An 18197-nucleotide genomic window follows, 5' to 3' on the forward strand; every position below is an offset into this window, starting at 1 on the left:
CTGCCCCCCCCCAGCTCCCCCAGCCCTACAATCCCTTAATCCCCTTGGGCCAGGGCATCCCTGCGGGGCCGGGCTCTGCTGAATCCTAAAGGCAGCCCGCGAGCGTCCCCGCAACCATCCCAAAGCCTGGCGTGGGGGCTCACCCCCCGGGCTGCAGCACCCTTGGGGGGGGGGGGGTGCGGGGGTGCTGGACCCCCCCCCCGGAGCCATCCCACGGCCGTGATCCCCGAGGGGGTTTGGGGTTGGGGTCTCCGGGCTGTGCTGGGGCCGAGCACCTTGCGGACGGGGGGGGGGGCCCGGGAGGGGCTCTGCGCTGCGGGGAGGATGCTGCGGGGTGGGAAGGGGACAAGGTGGGGGGGCTTCTCCCTGCACCCCCCCTCCCCAGCTCCCTCCCAGCGTGCGGGGGGCTTCGGGCACCCCCTCCCCATCCCCGTCCCGATTTGGGGCTCGTGGGGCAGGGCTCGAGAGAGGGGTGGGGGCGGGCAGGGGCCGGAGCGGGGCAGGCGGGGCCGGCCCCCCCCCCCCCCCCCTCCCCGCTACCCCTCCGCCTCCTCCCGGTGCCCGCCGCGGGGGGGCCGTGCCGGCCCCGGCTCCCGGCTCGGCTCAGCTGTTCCCTGCGGCAGCGGCACTGCGCGCCCAGCCCAGCCGCGCCGAGCCGAGCCGAGCCGAGCCGGGCGGAGCGGGGCCGGGGCCGGGGCCGGGGCCGGGGCCGGGGCCGGGGCTACGGGAACGGGGCCGAGCCCGGGCGGAGCCGAGCGGGGCGCAGCGCGCAGGAGCCGCGGAGCGCAGGTGGGAAACGGGGGCCGGGCCGGGCCGGGGCCGAGCCGAGCCGGGCTGCGGGGGGCGAGGGGAGGGAGCCGGGGAGCCCCGGGGGAGGGGGCGGCCGGAGCAGGGTGCGGGGTGCCGGGCCCCCGGCCCCTCGCCCGCCCGCCCGCGCCCGGCGGGAGATGGCTATAAATGGAAAGTGACCTCCGGGCGGCCGGGCAGCCGCTGCGGATTCAATTGTGGCAACGTAATGGCACGGCCGGGAGGGGGGCTGGCCCGCCGCACCCCGCCGGCACCCAACCTGCACCCCGCCGGCACCCCGCCCGGACCCACCCGCACCCAGCCGGCACCCTCCTGCACCCTCCTGCACCCTCCTGCACCCTCCTGCACCCGCCTGTACCCTGTCTGTACCCGCCTGCACCCAGCGTGCACCCAGCCTGCACCCAGCCTGCACCTGCTGGCACCCCGATGGCACCCCGCCTGCACCCAGCCCGCACCCACCAGCACCCAGCCTGCACCCAGCCTGCACCCGCCTGCTCCCTGCCTGCACCCACCGGCACCCCACCGGCACCCTCCTGCACCCAACGTGCACCTGCCTGCTCCCTGCCTGCACCCGCCTGCACCCAGCCCGCGCCCATCCGCACCCCGTCTGCCTGCCTGCACCCCTCCTGCACACACCCCGCGCACACCCCCCGTGCACGCCCCACCTACGCCCCGCACGCACCCCACCTGCACCCTGCCCCACCAGCCGGGCCGTCCCCCCCCTCCCTGTCCCCATCTGCACCCCAAGCCACGCTCCCACTGGGTTCTGCGCAGCACCCGCAGGGTGTCCCCCAACGGAGCCCCCTCGCTGTCCCCCTGCGCTGGGGACCCTGTCCTGGGGCAGTGGGGAGGGGGCACCAGCAGTGCCAGCTCCGGGACCCCCACCCCTGGCTCTTGTGCTCACTGGGGCGATGCTGAAGGGCCACGGACCCTTGGGGACCTACGGGGAGCCGGCAGAGGCGGCTCAGCTCAGTGCTGCACGTGGCCTGGCCGAAAGCCACCCGGCCGGGACGCCGAGAGCTGAGGTGCTCCTGCCTCTGCCCCACAGGCCATGCTTCGGAAGCCGGACATGGCCCCGGCAGTGGCTGCGCCCCCAGAAGGATGTGGGGGTGCCCCCGGGGGGGGGTCAGCAGCTCATGGGTGCTGCAGAGCCCCAGCTTGGGGGGTTTTGGGGTGCCCGGGGGGCTCGATGCCCCCAGGCAGGTGTCGGGAGCAGCGCAGGCTCAGGAGGGGAGGGGGTGATGGGGGCACCGCATGCGTGGTCGTGACTGGGGCTGGAGCCCCCCAGGGCTGTGCCGAGCACCGGGGGCTCCTCTCTGCACCCCGTGTGCACGTGGGGCCGTGTGGCTGTGCCGGCAGCAGACCCTGTGCTGGATCCAGCCCTCGCCCGGGGTCCTGCGGTGCTGGGCAGGCGGGGGGGGCGCAGAGTGGGGGGTCGCGGGGAGCCCTGGGTGGGGGCGACGCTGGAGGCACCACCGGAGGCACAACCAAGCCAGGTGACCTCAGGCCACTGCTGCGGGATGGGACACGAGGGGACAAGCTGTGAGCTGGTGCGTGGCACCTCCGTGTCCCCTCGGGGCTTCTCCTTTCAGCCCCGCTCCTCCACTGCAGCTGCTCCCGTGCCAACCCCGGCCATGGCCACGGGGTACAGCACGGCCGGGGGGCACGGCGCAGCCATGGGGCATGACGTGGCCATGGGGCATGGAGCGGGCAGACAGCATCATGCCCCAGGATGCCCGTGCCCTGCACCCTGCAGCACCCGCCCAAATGCACCAGGGCTGCCCCAGGTCCCTGTTACAGGGCCGGGGGCACATCAGGCTCCATCCCGTGCCCCCCTCCATGCCCCCATCCCCACCGTCGCCATGTCCCCGGGCTCCCTCCCGTACCCGGGTCATGGAGGGGTCCCTTGGAGAGCCGGGTCTGGGGGGGGCCGAAACACCCCTGTGCCATTTGGGGGGGGTGGCCCGCGGCCTGACCCCGCGCCCCCCAGCCATGAGCCGCCGCGTGGTGCGCCAGAGCAAGTTCCGGCACGTCTTCGGGCAGCCGGTGAAGGCCGACCAGATGTACGAGGACATCCGCGTCTCCAAGGTGACGTGGGACAGCTCCTTCTGCGCCGTCAACCCCAAGTTCTTGGCCATCATCGTGGAGTCTGGCGGCGGGGGGGCCTTCATCGTCCTGCCCCTCGCCAAGGTGAGTTGGGGGGGGGCACTGGGACACAGCCCCCCCCCCCGCCCCGGGATGCAGGGGGGATGCAGGGCATGGTGACGGGCTCTGCTCTGCTCAGCTTTGCCCCAAAATCCCCGTCCCCATGTGGGGGCTCCGGGCAGAGGCACCCTGGGGTGGCGTTGGCACCCATGATGGCTGGTGGCCTGGGGGCAACCGAGGTGATGTGGGACCCCCCCCCCCCCGGCTGCTTTTTCCCCTGCCCAAATTCCCCCTCTGCGTGCGACACCCAGGGGGCACCACAGTGGGGTGGGGTCTGCCCTGCCCACCCCAGCAGAGGGGCTGAGGACCCCCCCTTTTAGCCCCCCCCCCACCATCAGAGGGGACACAAAGCAGCCTGGTCCAAGGCACGTCGCTCCCCTCCACCTCCCTGCAGGGCCTCGTGCCTCAGTTTCCCCCAGGCAGGTGCAAAGCTCTGCCCGTGGTCAGCATCCCCCGTGTGTCCCCCCCCTCTGTGCCACAGCCCCTACAGCGCAGCCGTGCTGGGGTCCGGGGGGGTGGTCCCGGCGTGTGCCCCCCCCCCCCCTTTCTCTCCCTCCCCATCCCCCGGGGACTGACGCCGAGCCCCGGGCCTTGCAGACGGGGCGCGTGGACAAGAACCACCCGCTGGTGACGGGGCACACGGCGCCCGTGCTGGACATCGACTGGTGCCCCCACAACGACAACGTCATCGCCAGCGCCTCCGAGGACACCACCGTCATGGTGAGGGGCCCGGCCCCCCGGGGTGGGGTGGGGCATGGGGGGGGCTGACGGGGGCCCTGACCCCCCCCCTTCCTGTGCTTCGCAGCCTGCGAAGTGTCACCGGCCTATTTTTAGCCCCGGTGCCATGCGTTCGCGCTGGCGGTGGCTGCTCTCTCCATGATGCAGCACTTTGTGCTAAATATACCCGCCCCGGCGACTCAGCACCCAGGAATAGCCGGGGGGGGGCCAGGGGCTGTGCACTGCACCGGGCAGGATGGCGTCTTGTGTCCCCCCCCCCCCCCCGGGCTCAGGAGCACCCCGTGCGCTGCAGCCGGTGCCAGGGATGGAGGCGCCGCTGCCGTCCCCGTGGCTTGAGCTGCAATTAATGATGATGTTAATTGGCTCCGGCGCCCTCAGCGCTCACCGGGGGGACGTCGCCACCCCCGCGCTGTGCTCTCCGTGCCCCCCAGGTGTGGCAGATCCCCGACTACGTGCCCGTGCGCAGCATCACGGAGCCGGTGGTGACGCTGGAGGGGCACTCCAAGCGGGTGGGCATCATCTCGTGGCACCCCACGGCGCGCAACGTCCTGCTGAGCGCAGGTAAGGCGCTGGCCCCGCGCTCCCCGGGGGCGGCTGGATGCGGCCACGGGGTGACGGCCTCCGTCTGTCTGTCCGTCCACCCGTCCATGTGTCCTCGTCAGGCTGCGACAACCTGGTGATCCTCTGGAACGTGGGCACGGGGGAGATGCTGCTGGCGCTGGAGGACATGCACACCGACCTCATCTACAACGTGGGCTGGAACCGCAACGGCAGCCTCCTGGTCACCACCTGCAAGGACAAGAAGGTCCGCGTCATCGACCCCCGCAAGCAGCAGATCGTGGCGGTGAGTGTCCCCCCCCCCCCGGCCCCGTGTCCGTGTTCCCCCCCGCCCCGCCTGGCCACCCACCTCCCCGCGGCCCCGCTAACGGCCCGACCCTACTAACCGCCCGCGCCCCCGCGCGTCTCTGTGTTTGCCTTTAACCCGCTAACGGCCGGCGCAGGAGAAAGACAAACCGCACGACGGCGCCCGCCCCATCCGCGCCATCTTCATGGCCGATGGCAAGATCTTCACCACCGGCTTCAGCAAGATGAGCGAGCGGCAGCTGGGCCTCTGGGACCTGGTACGAGACGGCGGCGCTCGGCCAGCGCCGTGCTGGGGACCCCGCCGTGCCGAGCCGTGCCGAGCCGTGCCGAGCGGGGCCCCCCTCCCCGGGACCTCGTGCGCCCCCCAGGACCCCCGCGTGCCCACCGCGTGCCCACCACGACCAGGACCCAGCGGCTGTTTCAGGAATGGATCCGGACTCCCCTCGCCCCCCTCCCCTTGCCCTCTGCTGACTCTGTGCCCCCCCCTCCGCCCCCCCAGGAGAGGTTTGCCCCCCACGAAGGGCTGAGGCCCGTGCGGGCCATCTTCACGCGGGAAGGACACATCTTTACCACGGGCTTCACCAGGATGAGCCAGCGGGAGCTGGGCTTGTGGGACCCGGTAACGAGGCCGCATGGAGTGATGCTCCCGGGAACGTGGCTCCCCTGGTCCCCACCCCAATCCTGAATCCCGCCCCCCCCCCCCCCCAAAAAAAATAACCATGCCAAGTTCCCGTGTGTGCTGTGCTGTGCCTGGGTGTGGGGAGTGTCTGGGGTGGCTGGGGGGCTCCCCCAGAAGAGGAATGGGGCCGGTGCAGGTAAGCAGGCGTGGGGCAGGGGCATGCCGAGCAGTGGGTCCTGGGGGGGACGTCCCCGTCCCCGCAGTGTGCTGTGGCCAAGGCGTGTTGTGACTGAGCTGGGGGGGGAGCGGGGCTGCTGCTCACCCCCCCCGTCGCTGCGACCCCGCAGAGTAACTTCGAGGAGCCCATCGCCCTGCAGGAGATGGACACCAGCAACGGGGTCCTGCTGCCCTTCTACGACGCCGACTCCAGCATCGTCTACCTGTGCGGAAAGGTAACCCCGGGCTGCCCCCCCCTCGCTGTCCCCCCACCCCTGGGGACACGGGTGGCTGATGTTGTCCCCCCCCGTCCCCGTAGGGGGACAGCAGCATCCGGTACTTCGAGATCACGGACGAGGCGCCCTACGTGCACTACCTGAACACCTACAGCAGCAAGGAGCCGCAGCGGGGCATGGGCTTCATGCCCAAGCGCGGGCTGGACGTCAGCAAGTGCGAGATCGCCAGGTGGGGGCCCAGAAGGGCTGGGGGGGGGCTGGGGGGTGTGGGGGGGGGGGGCGCAGCCAGACCCTGACCATCCCCACCCCACGCAGGTTCTTCAAGCTGCACGAGCGCAAGTGCGAGCCCATCGTCATGACGGTGCCGCGCAAGGTGAGCCCCTGGGCACCCTGATGGGGACGGGATTTTTTTTTTTTTTGGGGGTGGGGGACACCTCGTCTCACTGCCACCCCCTCGTCCCCGCAGTCAGACCTCTTCCAGGACGACCTGTACCCCGACACCCCGGGCCCCGAGCCGGCCCTGGAGGCGGACGAGTGGCTGTCGGGGAAGGACGCGGAGCCCATCCTCATCTCGCTGCGGGACGGCTACGTCCCCGTCAAGAACCGGGAGCTGAAGGTGGTCAAGAAGAACATCCTGGACAACAGGCCCCCCCCGGGCCCCCGCCGCAGCCACTCCAATGCCGACATCTCCGTGAGTGTCCCCCCCGCTTCCTTCTCCTGGGCACCCCAGGGGGCCGTGCCACCCCTCGGGGACGTGGCACCGGGGCTGTCCCCTTCTCCTGGGGGCTGCTGGCCGTGATGGAGGCAGGGCGATGACCCCATATACGTGTGTGTGTCCCCCCCCCCGCAGTCGCCCACCCTGGAAGAGGTGCTGGAGGAGATCCGTGCCCTGAAGGAGATGGTGCAGGTGCAGGAGAAGCGCATCTCCGACCTGGAGCACAAACTCTGCCAGTTCACCAACGGCACGGACTAGCGCCGTGGCCGCGGGCAGGGCGAGGACTGCGCCCGCCCGAGGCAGGCATTAAAGCCGAGTCCCCGCAGCGGGCAGGAGGCCAGAGCCATGTTCTTTCCCCAGGAGCCGAGGCCGCAGGGAAGGGGGCCAAACTTTGCCCCCCCACACCCCCCACCCCCCCCCCTGCACCCCTCTCCCCAGGGGCATCGCTCCCACCCTGCTCCCCGGGTGCCAAAAGGCGTCCGGGGACGTCGGCACCCAGGGGACGGGGGGGTCCCACCTCGGTGCCCGGAGCATCCCTCCCTGGGGACCTGCGAGCCAGGAACCAGCATCCTCCCAGGACTGGGGGGGGGGGTCGTGCCCCCCCATCCCACCCAGCCACACGCTGGGGTACGGTGCTACCCCCCCCCCCCCGACCCCACAGCTCCTATTTACGGGTGCTCCTGGGGTCCCCCCTCCAATAAAGGGCTCGGCCTCCCGTGGCTGTGGGGCAGGGACCGGGGGCCGTATGGGGGGGCCCTGCCCTGCGCCCCCCCTGCCCGCACGGCCCCGGCGGGGGGCAGAGAGAGGCCGAGAGGCGCCCGTTCAAGAGCATTTATTGGTGTCGGCCGCGGTCGGAGCTGCTCGGGGCTCCCCCGGCCCTGGCCCAGACGTCGCTTGTGGGGTGCGTGGCGGGGGGGCCGCTACGAAAAGTCCCGCGGGAGCGAGGCCGGGGGCCCCCGCAGCCCCCCCGTGTGCAAAGAAGGAGCAGCCCGGGGCGGGGAGGTGGGGGCCCGGGGGTTAGCACCATTTGATGTAAGGTTTCTCTTGGGGCTGGGGGGGCAGTGCCCGGGATGGGGGGGGGGGTGCAGCGCTGCCAGGATGGGGGTCTTGGGGGGGGGGGGGGGCAGCCGAGCAGGGAAATGAGGGGGTGCGAGCAGGGGGTGAAAAGGGGGGGCAGTGAGACCGGGCATCCCTTTGTGGGCACCCCCTTGGCTGCCCCATGTGGGCTGGGGGTGCAGTGGGGCTGAGCCCCCCCCCCCCCGTTGGCAGGCAGAGCAGCTCCCGGGTAAGTGCACTTGGTAGCGCCTGGGCAGTGGGGCCAAGGGGGGGGCAGCAGGGGGTGCCTGGAGCCCCACGGCTCTGGGGGTGCCCCGGGACAGCCCCCCCACCCCCCCCCACCCCATCTGGGGTGCCCCCCACCACCTCCCCAGGGCGAGGGGCCGGGCAGCACCCCAGGGGGGTGGCTGGGTGGGGGGGGGATAGGGCTGTGGGACACCCCCTGCTCCCTGCCACCCCCCCGCAGCACCCCCCCAGGCACCCACCCCCCAGCTATGGGGACCATCGTGCCCCCCCCATTTGTCCTCTGCGTGCCCCCCCCTTACACACTCACTCACACACACACACACACACACACAACCCCCCCGCTCCCCCCCCCTACCCCCCCCCATCCGTGCCCCATCCGCGCGTTCTCCCCGTCCCCGGGGCCGGGGGGGGCTCAGCGGGGGCGCGGGGTCACTTCTCGGTCAGCGAGAGCTGCAGGATGCGCTGCAGCTCCTCTTCCTCCTGCCGCGTCCGCCGCTCGGCCTCCTCCTGCTCCCGCGCCGACAGCGCCATGGCCAGCCGCAGCTGCTCCGCGTAGCTGGGGAGCAGCGCCCCGGGACCCCCGCCCCCCCCCGGGGACGGGCTGCCCGGGGGACGGGGGGCTGCCGTGTGCTGGGGAGTCCTGGGGGAGGCGGCACGGCCTCAGCCGGGATCCCCGGGGACCCCCACGACAAGCTGGGGGGTCGGTGCCCGCTGGCGATTGCCCCCTGCCCCTCTCCTCACCACCCCCCCCGAGGGGGGGGGGACGCTGGCCGGACCTTACCAACCTGTCTCCCCGGCGGCCCTCGTGGGACATGGGGTGGGTGCCCGGCTTGCTGTTGGTCAGCGCCTCCCAGATGGTGACCTGTGGGCGGAGAAGGGGCTGGGGGGGGGCTCAGAGGGGAAATTGAGCCCCGCCGAGGCGTGCGGGGATGGGGAGAGGTGCGGGGAGCGGGGTGGGTGGCCCCCGTGGGGTCCCTGGGCCCAGGGGAGGGTGAGGAGGGTGGTGGGTGAGGATGAGGAGGGCGGCGGATGAGGAGGACGAGCATAGTGGGTGAGGATGAAGAAGGAGGTTGGGTGAGGTTGAAGAAGGAGGTTGGGTGAGGATAGAGGATGAGGCGGATGGTGGATGAGGAAAACGTTGAATGAGGAGGCTGAGGAAGTTGGACGAGGCTGTGGAGGAGGAGGAGAGTGTTGGATGAGGATAAGGATGAGGAGAAGGAGGATTTTGGATGAGGATGAGGAGGAGGATGTTGGATGAGGAGGATCAGCATGGTGGGTGAGAAAAATGTTGGATGAGGCCGGGGATGTTGGATGTGGAGAACAAGGCTGAGGATGTTGGATGAGGCTGGGGATGTTGGATGAGAATGAGGAGGATGTTGGATGAGGATAAGGATGAGGAGAAGGAGGATGTTGAATGAGGATGAGGAGGAGAAGGAAGATATTGGATGAGGAGGAGGGGGAGGAGGATGAGGAGGATGTTGGAGGAGGAGGATCAGCATGGTGGATGAGAAAAATGTTGGATGAGGCCGGGGATGTTGGACGTGGAGGACAAGGCTGAGGATGTTGGATGAGGACGAGGCCGGGGATGTTGGACGAGGAGGAGGACGGTGGGTGAGGCCGAGGAAGGCGCCTCCCCGCGGAGCCCACCTGGTCGTACTCGCTGCCCGCCTCCAGCAGGCTCTGCTGGATGGCGAACTGCAGCAGGTCGTCCTCGTCCTCCCGCAGGGTGTCCTGGTGGGTGCCCACCACGCTGTACCCCCGGGGCACCTCGAAGAGCGCCGGGTCCATCTCGCACACCCGGCACGACGCTGCGGGGAGACAGGTGCCGGCGTGGCTGGGCACCCCGCTGCCCGGGACCCCCGCCGGGACCCCCTCCCCTGGCCCCCCCCGCCACCTACTGAGCGAGCTGGAGCTGCTGACGCTGGAGGAGTCGCTGCTGGGCGAGGGCGCCTCGCTGCTGGGGCTGTGCCGCAGGGAGCTGACGGGCTCGTCGCACCCGTTGAGGTTCCCGAAGGTGATGCGGGCGTTGAGGATGTGGAAGATGGGGATTTCTGCCGCAAATAATAAAAATAATAAATTAAATTATAAAGGGCAGGGAGGGAAGCTGGCTGCATGGGCTGTGCTGGCGGCAAAGGGCCCCCTCCCTGCACCCATGGGTGCTTGGGTGCCCCCCTCCCAGTACCGATTTTGACGGGGAAGCCGGGCGGGAGGCGCAGGGTGATGAAGTCCCGCAGCTTGGCGAAGAGCGCGTTGCTGATCGCCATCAGGTCGATGATGGGGGCGACCTGCTCGCAGAGGGACAGCGGGTGGTCCTCGCACAGCCACAGCTTCGCCTTGAACCTGCGGGGGCGCGGGGGGGACACAGGCGCCGGGCTGGGGACCCCGGGGGCCCCGCGATGGCAGGGGGGGGACGGCGGGGGTCCCCTCCTCCCCGCTCGCCCCCTCACTTCTGCGTCTTGGTGGTGAGCTCCATGGGCCGCCCCATGTCCCGGTTGCCCAGCTCGAAGTTGGGGTTGAAGTACTCCTCCGGGGTGATGGCGGTGGGGTTGGCGTGGCTCAGCGTCTGCGTGATCAGCGTCTGCGGGGACGGCCCCGATGGTGGCACCGCGTGGGGGCAGCGTGGCCACGGAGACCCCCCTCCCTCCCCACCCCGGCCCCGCACACTCACCCCGTTGTTGGGCCCCACGTGCTGCTCGGCGATGCCCAGGAAGGACTGCAGGGGGGTCTTACTGCCTGCGGGACACGGCGTGAGGATGGGGGCCGGTGAAGCCCCCCTGCCCACCGCAGCCCCCTGCCCACCGCAGCCCCTCGCCCCACCTTTGCTCTTGCCCTTGTGCTGGTCCGAGAGGTGCTCGGTCCGCGTCCGCGTGATCAGCTCCACGTTGGACGCCCCGTAGACCTGTCCGAGGGAGGGGAGTGCCAGAGGTGGTGGGTGTCCCCCAAAAACCGGCCGTACCCCCGCCACGGCTCGGCCCCTTGCCCCTCACCTTGGCCTCGTACCCGTTCACCATCTCCGTCTTCTCGCTCCGCCAGCCCAGGATCCCGGACTTGTTCCTGGGGGTGATGCGGGGCGCTGTCAGGGATGGGTGGGATGGGATGGGACGGGAAGGGATGGGATGGGATGGGATGGGATGGGATGGGATGGGATGGGATGGGATGGGATGGGATGGGATGGGAAAGGAAAGATGGGATGGGACGGGATGGATGGGATGGGAAGGGAAAGATGGGATGGGATGGGACGGGATGGGACGGGATAGATGGGATGGGATGGGAAGGGAAGGGAAAGATGGGATGGGACGGGATGGATGGGATGGGATGGGACATCGCTCTTGGATGGACAGGATGCAGACACCCGGGGGGTCAGCACCGCCCGTGCCCACCTCTCGAAGGCGATGTTCTTGGTGTCGAGCTGGGTGGTGACGACGGGGGCCGTGAGCCGCCCCATCACCTGCTCCTCCGTGGGCTGCACAGCAGCCAGCAGCACCTCCTGGTCGTGGCTGGCCAGGGCCAGCGTCTCCGAGTAGACCACCCGCCGGTCGTGGTCGATCTCCATCACCACAGCGCTGGTGTCTGCGGGGAGCGGGCGGTCGGTGCGGGGACAGCCCCCGTGCCCTCCCCGTGCCCCCCCCCCGGCCCCCGTCTCACCCTGCCCGCGGAAGACGAAGCTGCGGTTGCCCCGCTGCCAGGTCATATGGTCGAAGCCCAGCAGCGTGGTGTCCACCCGCAGGTTCTGGCCACTCTTCCACACCTTGTACGTGTCGCTGGGGCAGATCTTGGACACCAGCGGCACTGGGGGGAGACGGCGATAGCCCAGCCGGGGACGGGGCCACCCTGCGTCCCCCGGGTGGGCTGCGAGCGCTGAGCGGGGCGGGGGAACGCACCCAGCGCCTCCGATGGGGGGGGGGGTAGGGGCAAGCCTGGGGGGGGCACGGGGAAGGGAGGTGGGGGAGGACGCGTTGGGAAGCTCCCACTCCGCCCAAGCTTACCCCAGCTGGTGAACTCCCACTTCATCTCCACGTAGAAGTCCTGGGCCTGCCGGTGGGAGCACACAGGGTGGGCAGGAGCCCGGCCGTGGTGCGCCCCCCCCCACAGCCCCCCAGCCCCATCTGGGGCAGGTACCTTGCGCAGCTTCTCCAGCAGGATGGGGATCCCGGCCAGGCGCTTGATGGCTCGCTGGTAGTCGCGGTAGCGCAGGACCAGCTGCACCAGCTCCAGGTCGCGGGTGCTCACGGCCTCCTGCAGCACTGCGGGGCCGAGAGGGGCAGCGTGGCACGGCACGGCACGGCACGGTGCCACACGCATGTAGCGCCAAGCAAGCAGCCCCCCGGGGAGCTGGGGCACCAGGGCGAGCATGCCCGTGCCCGTGCCCGAGCCCCTGCTCACCCGTCCAGCCGCTGCGGTTCTCCTTGCCCACGTCAGCTCCATGCTTCAGCAGCACCCTGGCACACTCGAGGTGGCCCAGCGTGGTGGCCAGGTGCAGCGGGGTGCGTCCTCGGGGGTCCAGCTGCTCGATGTCGGCCTGCGGGGGGGGGCAGCAGGGTTCAGGGGGCACCAGGATGGCCGGGACCCCCCGCCCGTGCCCTCCCACGGACGTGAGGCTCGTGGCCAGGGAAAGCAGCCGTTTGCCGCTATCTCCATGAGCATCCCCATCCCCCTGAGCAGGTGCATGTGCACCGCGCCCCAAAAATGCTGTCCCAAAGGTTTTCCTGCTCCCCCCAGCCCCACGGAGTCACTGCCAGCACCCAGCACGGCTCGGCGCGGCCAGGCAGGGCTGCACCCATGACACGGGCATGGAGCAGGGTCACCGCCCAGCCCGGTGCACGGGGCTCCACGCCACCCAATGCAGCTTCAGGATGTGAAAAGCTGTGAAAAGCCCCCACCTCTGAGGATCTGGGGAGGTTTGGGGGGGGGTTTCTGCCCAGTTGCCAGGCAGCAGCTGCCGGCAGCCCCCTCCGCGGCACGGCGGGCGACGCTTGGTGCTGCGGCGGGCGCACGTGTTCCCCGCCGGAGCCGGGGGCGGGCGGCGCTGCGTGAGCGGAGCGAGCGGCTGCTCCGAGCATCCCCAGCCCCGGGGAGCCGCGGCGGGGCTGCGATTGTTTGTGCCAAGCCTGGAGGCTGGCGCCGAGCCAGCCCCGAGGAATCCCCCCCCCCAGCTCCGGCTCTCCCCGACGGCAGCAGCGGCGGTGGCGCACCCAGCACCCTGCGCAGCGGTCCTGCCGGGGGGGGGTTGGCAGCTGCAGTCACCCCCTCCAGTGCCCGGGGCTGGGGGTGCAGCTGGGGGTCTGATGGAGCTGTGTGGAAGCCCCCCCAGCCTCAGCATCCTCCCCACACTCCAGCGGCCAGGCGGTACCCAGAGGGGGGCACTCGGATGCTGCCAGGGCAGGAGGTGGCAGCTGCAGGACCCAAAGGTGCCACCCAAAGGTGCCGGCGGGGACCTGGCACCCCAGCAGGGTTTGGGGACGGGCAGGGGTGGAGTGGGGGCTCGTGCTGCTGGGGACAGGGCTCTCACCCCCCCCCCCAGCAAGTCCCCCCACTCATCACTTGTGTCCCCCTGCTCATCGCAGCGATGGCCTGGGGATGTCCCCAGGGCCATGAGTGCCCCCATGTCCACATCCCTGGGGGCTCCCCAGGCAGGGGGACCCCCCCAGGCTTCCCCCACCGCCCAAACCAAACAACCCCCCCCCCCCCCCATCTCCCCAGGAACCCGCGTGCTGCTCCAACGCTCTCCAGGCGACTGCTGCTTTTTAATTGCGCTAATGAAATGACTCTAATTAAAGCAATCGCCCCCCAGCTGGGGGACAGGCGCTGCAGGCTCCGCGGGGCTCCCCAGCCGCAGCCGTGCCCCAGCGCCACGGGGCGGGGGGGGGGGGGGGGTCCAGGGCCACCGATTTGGGGACACGGCGCCCGAGCCAGCCCCGGGGGACACGGCGTGACCCAGTTTCCACCGTGCAGATCGTGGGACAGCCCCGGGCCGGGGGGGGCACAGCTGCCTGTCCTGGGGCTGTGACACCCGCTGGGGACGTGTTTGGGGCGGTGGCGGTGCCACGTGAGACCGCAGCACGGCCGCTCCTCGCCCCAAACCCTGCGGGTTGTCCCCAGGGTGGGGGGGGACCTCAGCGTGGGCACGGACCCCAGCGCCTGTGCCCGGGTGGCAGCGGGGGGGGGGGAGGACAGGGACCAGCGCGGGGTGGCGGTGCTGGGCGCTGCTGTCCCCGCGCAGCCCCAGGGGGCAGCGGGGTGACCCCAATTACTGCCGTGCGAGATGGGGCAGGCGGCGGCATGGGGGTGTCCTGGCACTGCGGGGCTGTGTCACTGCCGGCCGCGTCCCCACGCTGCCCCCGCCACGGGGACCCCCCAGGTCGTGGTCCCCAGGTGGGGACGAGCACAGCCTGGGGACCGGCGGTGACGTTCAGGGGTGACCCACGTGTGGCCCTGCGAGAGGCACAGGGAGGAGCAGCACCGCGAGCTGCCCCAGCGCTCCCAGCCCCGTGCACCTGCATGCGGAGGGGGGGGTCCCATGGGGTGACACTGCCCCCGTGGGGGTCCCCGGGGTGGCAGGAGAGCAGGGTGCCCAGGCAGGGGACAGGCAGCCCCCAGCACCACCACGGGCCGGCTGCTCGGGGCTGCAGAGGGCCGAGCCGTGTCCCCAAATGCCCCGGGTGGGGACGGGGGGGCTCAGGCCAGGCTGCCCCCCCCCCCCCAAACCCTTCCTGCCCTGCGGTCTGGCCTGCAGCACCCATACCCCCCCGTCCCAGTGCACCCCTGGGTGCACACGGGGCTGGCTTTGCTCTCCCCCCCCAGCCACAGGGGCACGGTGGGGGCCCCAGGAGGAGCTCCCCCCACACTAGGACTAGGGCAGGGGGGGGGCTCGCTTAGAAAACCCCCGCTCGCAGCCCCCGCATCTCCCCACGCCCTGCTTTGATCTCTGCCGCTCCTGGGGAAAAAAAAAAACTAACAAAAAAAAAAACCACAAAACGACCCCAAAATACAGTGGAAATAAACCCAGCGGTGATGGGGATGGGGATGAGGGGGGGCGATGCCGGCATGCAGCCCCCCCCCCCCCAGCCAGCCCCCACAATGGAGGCGGGTGTGGCGGGGGCATCGCGGCACCGCGGGGACCCCCTGCCCGCACCCATCCGGCACAGGGCTCGGGCCACGCAGCACCCTAGGGTGCTGGGAGGGTGCTGGGGGGGGGGGGGGGCGAGCAGCTGTAGCCAAGGCTGGGGGGGGGCTGGGGGGAGGGGGGGGAGGCACAGCCTGGCCGCCGGCCTCCGCCAGCGCCTGCGGTTTTCCTGCGTCTTCAGGGTTGGGTTTTAATTACCTGGATTGCAACGGCAGCGGGGAGATGGAGGCTGGGAACGCGCCCGCGGTCATCGGAGAGCTGGGGGGGGGTCACTAGGCCCGGGGGGGGCACAAGGAGGATGCTTGGCCTCCTGGGGGTGGGGGCCCTGCCTCGCCCTGCCCTAAAGGGTGGGGAGCTGGGGGCGCACCCCCCGCTGGGCCCTCAGCACCCTGTGTCTGGGGGGGGGCTCAGAGGCCTAAGAGGGAGCTGGGGGCACGTGTATGGGGGGGGGCACCGCTGTGTGCCAGAGCTGGCGGCGGCTGTCACAGCCCTGCCGTGCCCGGGGGGGGGGGGGGGGGGGGGCACGGGGGGGGGACCCTGAGCCCTGCTGGCGTTGTGGAGGGGGGGGACCCCAACCCCACCTCCATCCCCGTCCCCGTCCCTGTCTCCATCCGCATCCTCACCGCCACCCTCATCACCGGCACCCTCACCGGCACCACCACCAGCATCCTCACCATCCTCATCCTCACCATCCTCATCCTCACCACCACCATCCTCATCCTCACCATCCTCATCCTCACCGGCCCCAGCCCGTGCGGGCAGCATTGCATCAGCCCGGGCCGTTCCGTTCCGAGCCGAGCCGTGCCGGGGATGCCCCCCCCCCCCCCCCCCCCCCCGCCTCCCCCACCTGCTTGGCGCTGAGCTCCCGGTCCAGGTCCCGGGCCCGGTTGTGCCAGACGAGGTAGTGCAGCGGGTACCTGCCCTCCGGCCCCTTCCTGCCCGAGCAAGACGCGAGCATCCTCCGTGCATGCTGGAGCGGCGGGCGCGGAGCGGGGCGGAGCGGGGCGCGGGGCGCGGAGCCGAGCGGAGCGGAGCGGGGCGGGCACCTCCCGGCCGGGGCTGCCCCCCCCCCCCCCCAACACACACACACATCCCCCCCCCCACACACACACTCCCCGCGGTCCCCCCCCCCACCTCCTCCGCACCGCCCGGCCTCATGGGACTTGTAGTCACCGGGCATCGCCCCCTTCCTCCTCCTCCTCCTCCTCCTCCTCCGCCCCGCACCCCCAGCCAACCCCCCCCCCCCCGCCGTGTGTGTGCATGGGGCGGGGGGGGGGGGCTGACAAGGGACACCCCTGTGTCCCCCCCCCCATATTCACCTCCCCCAATTCCACCCCCCACCCCCCCATATTCCCCCCCCTCCCACCCCAGCCTGATTTGCCCCCCCCCCAAGGTGGGTGATTCTCCCCCCCGGGCTCACAGCAGGACACCGCCGGGGGGGGGCCGTGGTGTCCCGACCCCCCCCCCCCATCAGCAGCAGCTTCCCCCCCCCCCCCCCCATTTCCCTTTTCCTCCTGCGTTTCTGCCTTTTCCGGCGGCCTCCCGAGAACAATGCGAGGCTGGGCCTCCGCTGCCCGGCCCGGCCTCCCCGCCGGCGCCACGCTCCCGATGCCCCCCCCCCTCCCCGGACCCCCCCGGACCCCCCCAGGACCCCCCCGTACCCCCCCAGCCCCCCGGTGCCGCGGGGTGCCCCCCCCCCCCCCAGCGCTGCCTTTCCCCGCCCCGCCGGGCCCCGGAGGCAGCCGGTGGCCGGGACCCCCCCCTCCCCAAGCCCCCCCCCCCCCCCTCCCAGGACCCCTCCCAGGACCCCCCCCCCCAGGACCCCCCCCATCTCCCCGCACCCCGCTGCCCTATGACGTCATAGGCCATCCCCATGGCAACCAGCGGTGAGGTCACAGCGCTGCCAGGCCCGGGGGGGGGGGGGGCAGGATCCGGACCCCCCCCCCCCTTTGGTGTCCTTGGGTCCCAATGGTGACACCGGAGGGTCCCCAGTGGGACCCCCCCCCCAGAGGGACCCTAAACCGTCCTCACCCCAATCCCCCTTGGCCTTGTCCCCCCCTCTGCACCTCCCCTACGTGGTGGGGGGGTTCATCCATCATGGGGGGTCCACAGGTGGGGACCCCCTGACTGCCCCTGGGGGGGGTTGGCAGGGGTCCCTGTGCCCCCCCGCCCGGCCCAGGCTGCCCGCAGTGACCCCACGCTGTGGCCGGGACTGGGGCAGTGGGGGCGCGGGGCTCGGGGGGCACCGGGCAGGACCAGGGGTGCTCGGGGACCTGGGGGTGCAGGGCTGGGGGCAGAGTGGAGCAGCGCCATGGGCTGGGGGGGCTGGGGCAGGATCAGGACCAGGAGCGGGAGATGCCCAGGGCCAGGAGCAGGAGCAGGACCAGGACCAGGACTAGGATCAGGAATAGGAACAGGACCAGGGTCAGAACGAGGACCAGGACTAGGATCAGGAACAGGACCAGGACCAGGACTAGGACCAGGATCAGGATCAGGATCAGGGTCAGAACAAGGACCAGGACTAGGATCAGGAACAGGACCAGGACCAGGACCAGGAACAGGATCAGGATCAGGACAAGGACCAGGAACAGGATCAGGATCAGGACAAGGACCAGGACCAGGATCAGGATCAGGACCAGGACCAGGACCAGGGGATGCCCAGGACCAAGAGAGAAGCTGGGCCAAGACCAGGACCAGGAGCAGGACCAAGACCAGGACCAGATGATGCCCAGGAACAGGAGATGCCCTGGACCAGGACCAGGACTAGGACCAGGATCAGGATCAGGATCAGGATCAGGACGAGGACCAGGACTAGAATCAGGACCAGGACCAGGACCAGGACCAGGACCAGGACCAGGACCAGGACCAGGACCAGGACCAGGATCAGGACGAGGACCAGGAACAGGATCAGGATCAGGACAAGGACCAGGACCAGGGGATGCCCAGGACCAAGAGAGAAGCTGGACGAACACCAGTACTAGGAGCAAAACCAAGACCAGGACCAGATGATGCCCGGGAACAGGAGATGCCATGGACCAGGACCAGGACTAGGATCAGGACCAGGATCAGGACCAGGACTAGGATCAGGATCAGGACCAGGACCAGGAGATGTCCAGGGCCAGGACCAGGACCAGCACCAGGGGATGCCCAGGACTACGAGATGCACTGGACCAAGACCAGGACTAGAAGCAAGATCTGGACTAGGATCAGGAGATGACCAGGACCAGGACCAGGACCAGGACCAGGACCAGGAGATGACCAGGTTGGGGAGATGCCCTGGTCCAGGAGTAGGACCAGGACCAGGACTAGGACCAGGACTAGGACTAGGACCAGGACCAGGACCAGGACCAGGACCAGGACCAGGAGACGCAT

The 18197-nt window shown here is 70.9% G+C and overlaps 2 protein-coding genes across 10 annotated transcripts; one reads left to right on the top strand and one right to left on the bottom strand.

Annotated features, from left to right (window-relative positions):
* Nucleotides 1–561: 561 nt before the first annotated feature.
* On the top strand, nucleotides 562–6725 carry CORO6 (coronin 6). 4 transcript variants are annotated; one of them, XM_080563270.1, is made up of 12 exons: nucleotides 591–789; nucleotides 2798–2997; nucleotides 3610–3732; nucleotides 4182–4311; nucleotides 4413–4594; nucleotides 4752–4871; nucleotides 5114–5233; nucleotides 5581–5685; nucleotides 5769–5914; nucleotides 6001–6058; nucleotides 6152–6376; nucleotides 6536–6725. In XM_080563270.1, the coding sequence occupies exons 2-12, from the start codon at nucleotides 2800–2802 to the stop codon at nucleotides 6656–6658; spliced, it is 1530 nt and encodes a 509-aa protein (XP_080419396.1). In that variant the 5' UTR covers nucleotides 591–789; nucleotides 2798–2799; the 3' UTR covers nucleotides 6659–6725. The 4 variants fall into 4 exon arrangements, with proteins under 4 accessions (XP_080419394.1, XP_080419396.1, XP_080419395.1 ...); XM_080563268.1 differs by lacking the exon at nucleotides 4752–4871 and having other exon boundaries at nucleotides 562–789; XM_080563267.1 differs by lacking the exon at nucleotides 5114–5233 and having other exon boundaries at nucleotides 598–789.
* Nucleotides 6726–8041: 1316 nt separating this feature from the next.
* ANKRD13B (ankyrin repeat domain 13B) lies at nucleotides 8042–15905 on the bottom strand. 6 transcript variants are annotated; one of them, XM_080563262.1, is made up of 16 exons: nucleotides 15515–15605; nucleotides 15024–15097; nucleotides 12086–12221; nucleotides 11822–11946; nucleotides 11689–11734; nucleotides 11348–11533; nucleotides 11083–11272; nucleotides 10690–10756; nucleotides 10520–10601; nucleotides 10371–10435; nucleotides 10150–10280; nucleotides 9885–10042; nucleotides 9601–9753; nucleotides 9350–9510; nucleotides 8484–8564; nucleotides 8042–8342 (listed from the first exon to the last, which is right to left on the bottom strand). In XM_080563262.1, exons 1-16 carry the CDS (start codon nucleotides 15588–15590, stop codon nucleotides 8115–8117), a joined length of 1959 nt encoding a protein of 652 aa, XP_080419388.1. In that variant the 5' UTR covers nucleotides 15591–15605; the 3' UTR covers nucleotides 8042–8114. The 6 variants fall into 6 exon arrangements, with proteins under 6 accessions (XP_080419388.1, XP_080419387.1, XP_080419389.1 ...); XM_080563263.1 differs by having other exon boundaries at nucleotides 8045–8342; nucleotides 8488–8564; XM_080563264.1 differs by having other exon boundaries at nucleotides 8046–8342; nucleotides 8488–8564; nucleotides 11348–11491.
* Between the last annotated feature and the right edge of the window lie 2292 nt (nucleotides 15906–18197).

The sequence above is a fragment of the Anser brachyrhynchus genome, assembly GCF_964034855.1.
Source record: "Anser brachyrhynchus genome assembly, chromosome: 20".
Lineage (NCBI taxonomy): Eukaryota > Metazoa > Chordata > Aves > Anseriformes > Anatidae > Anser > Anser brachyrhynchus.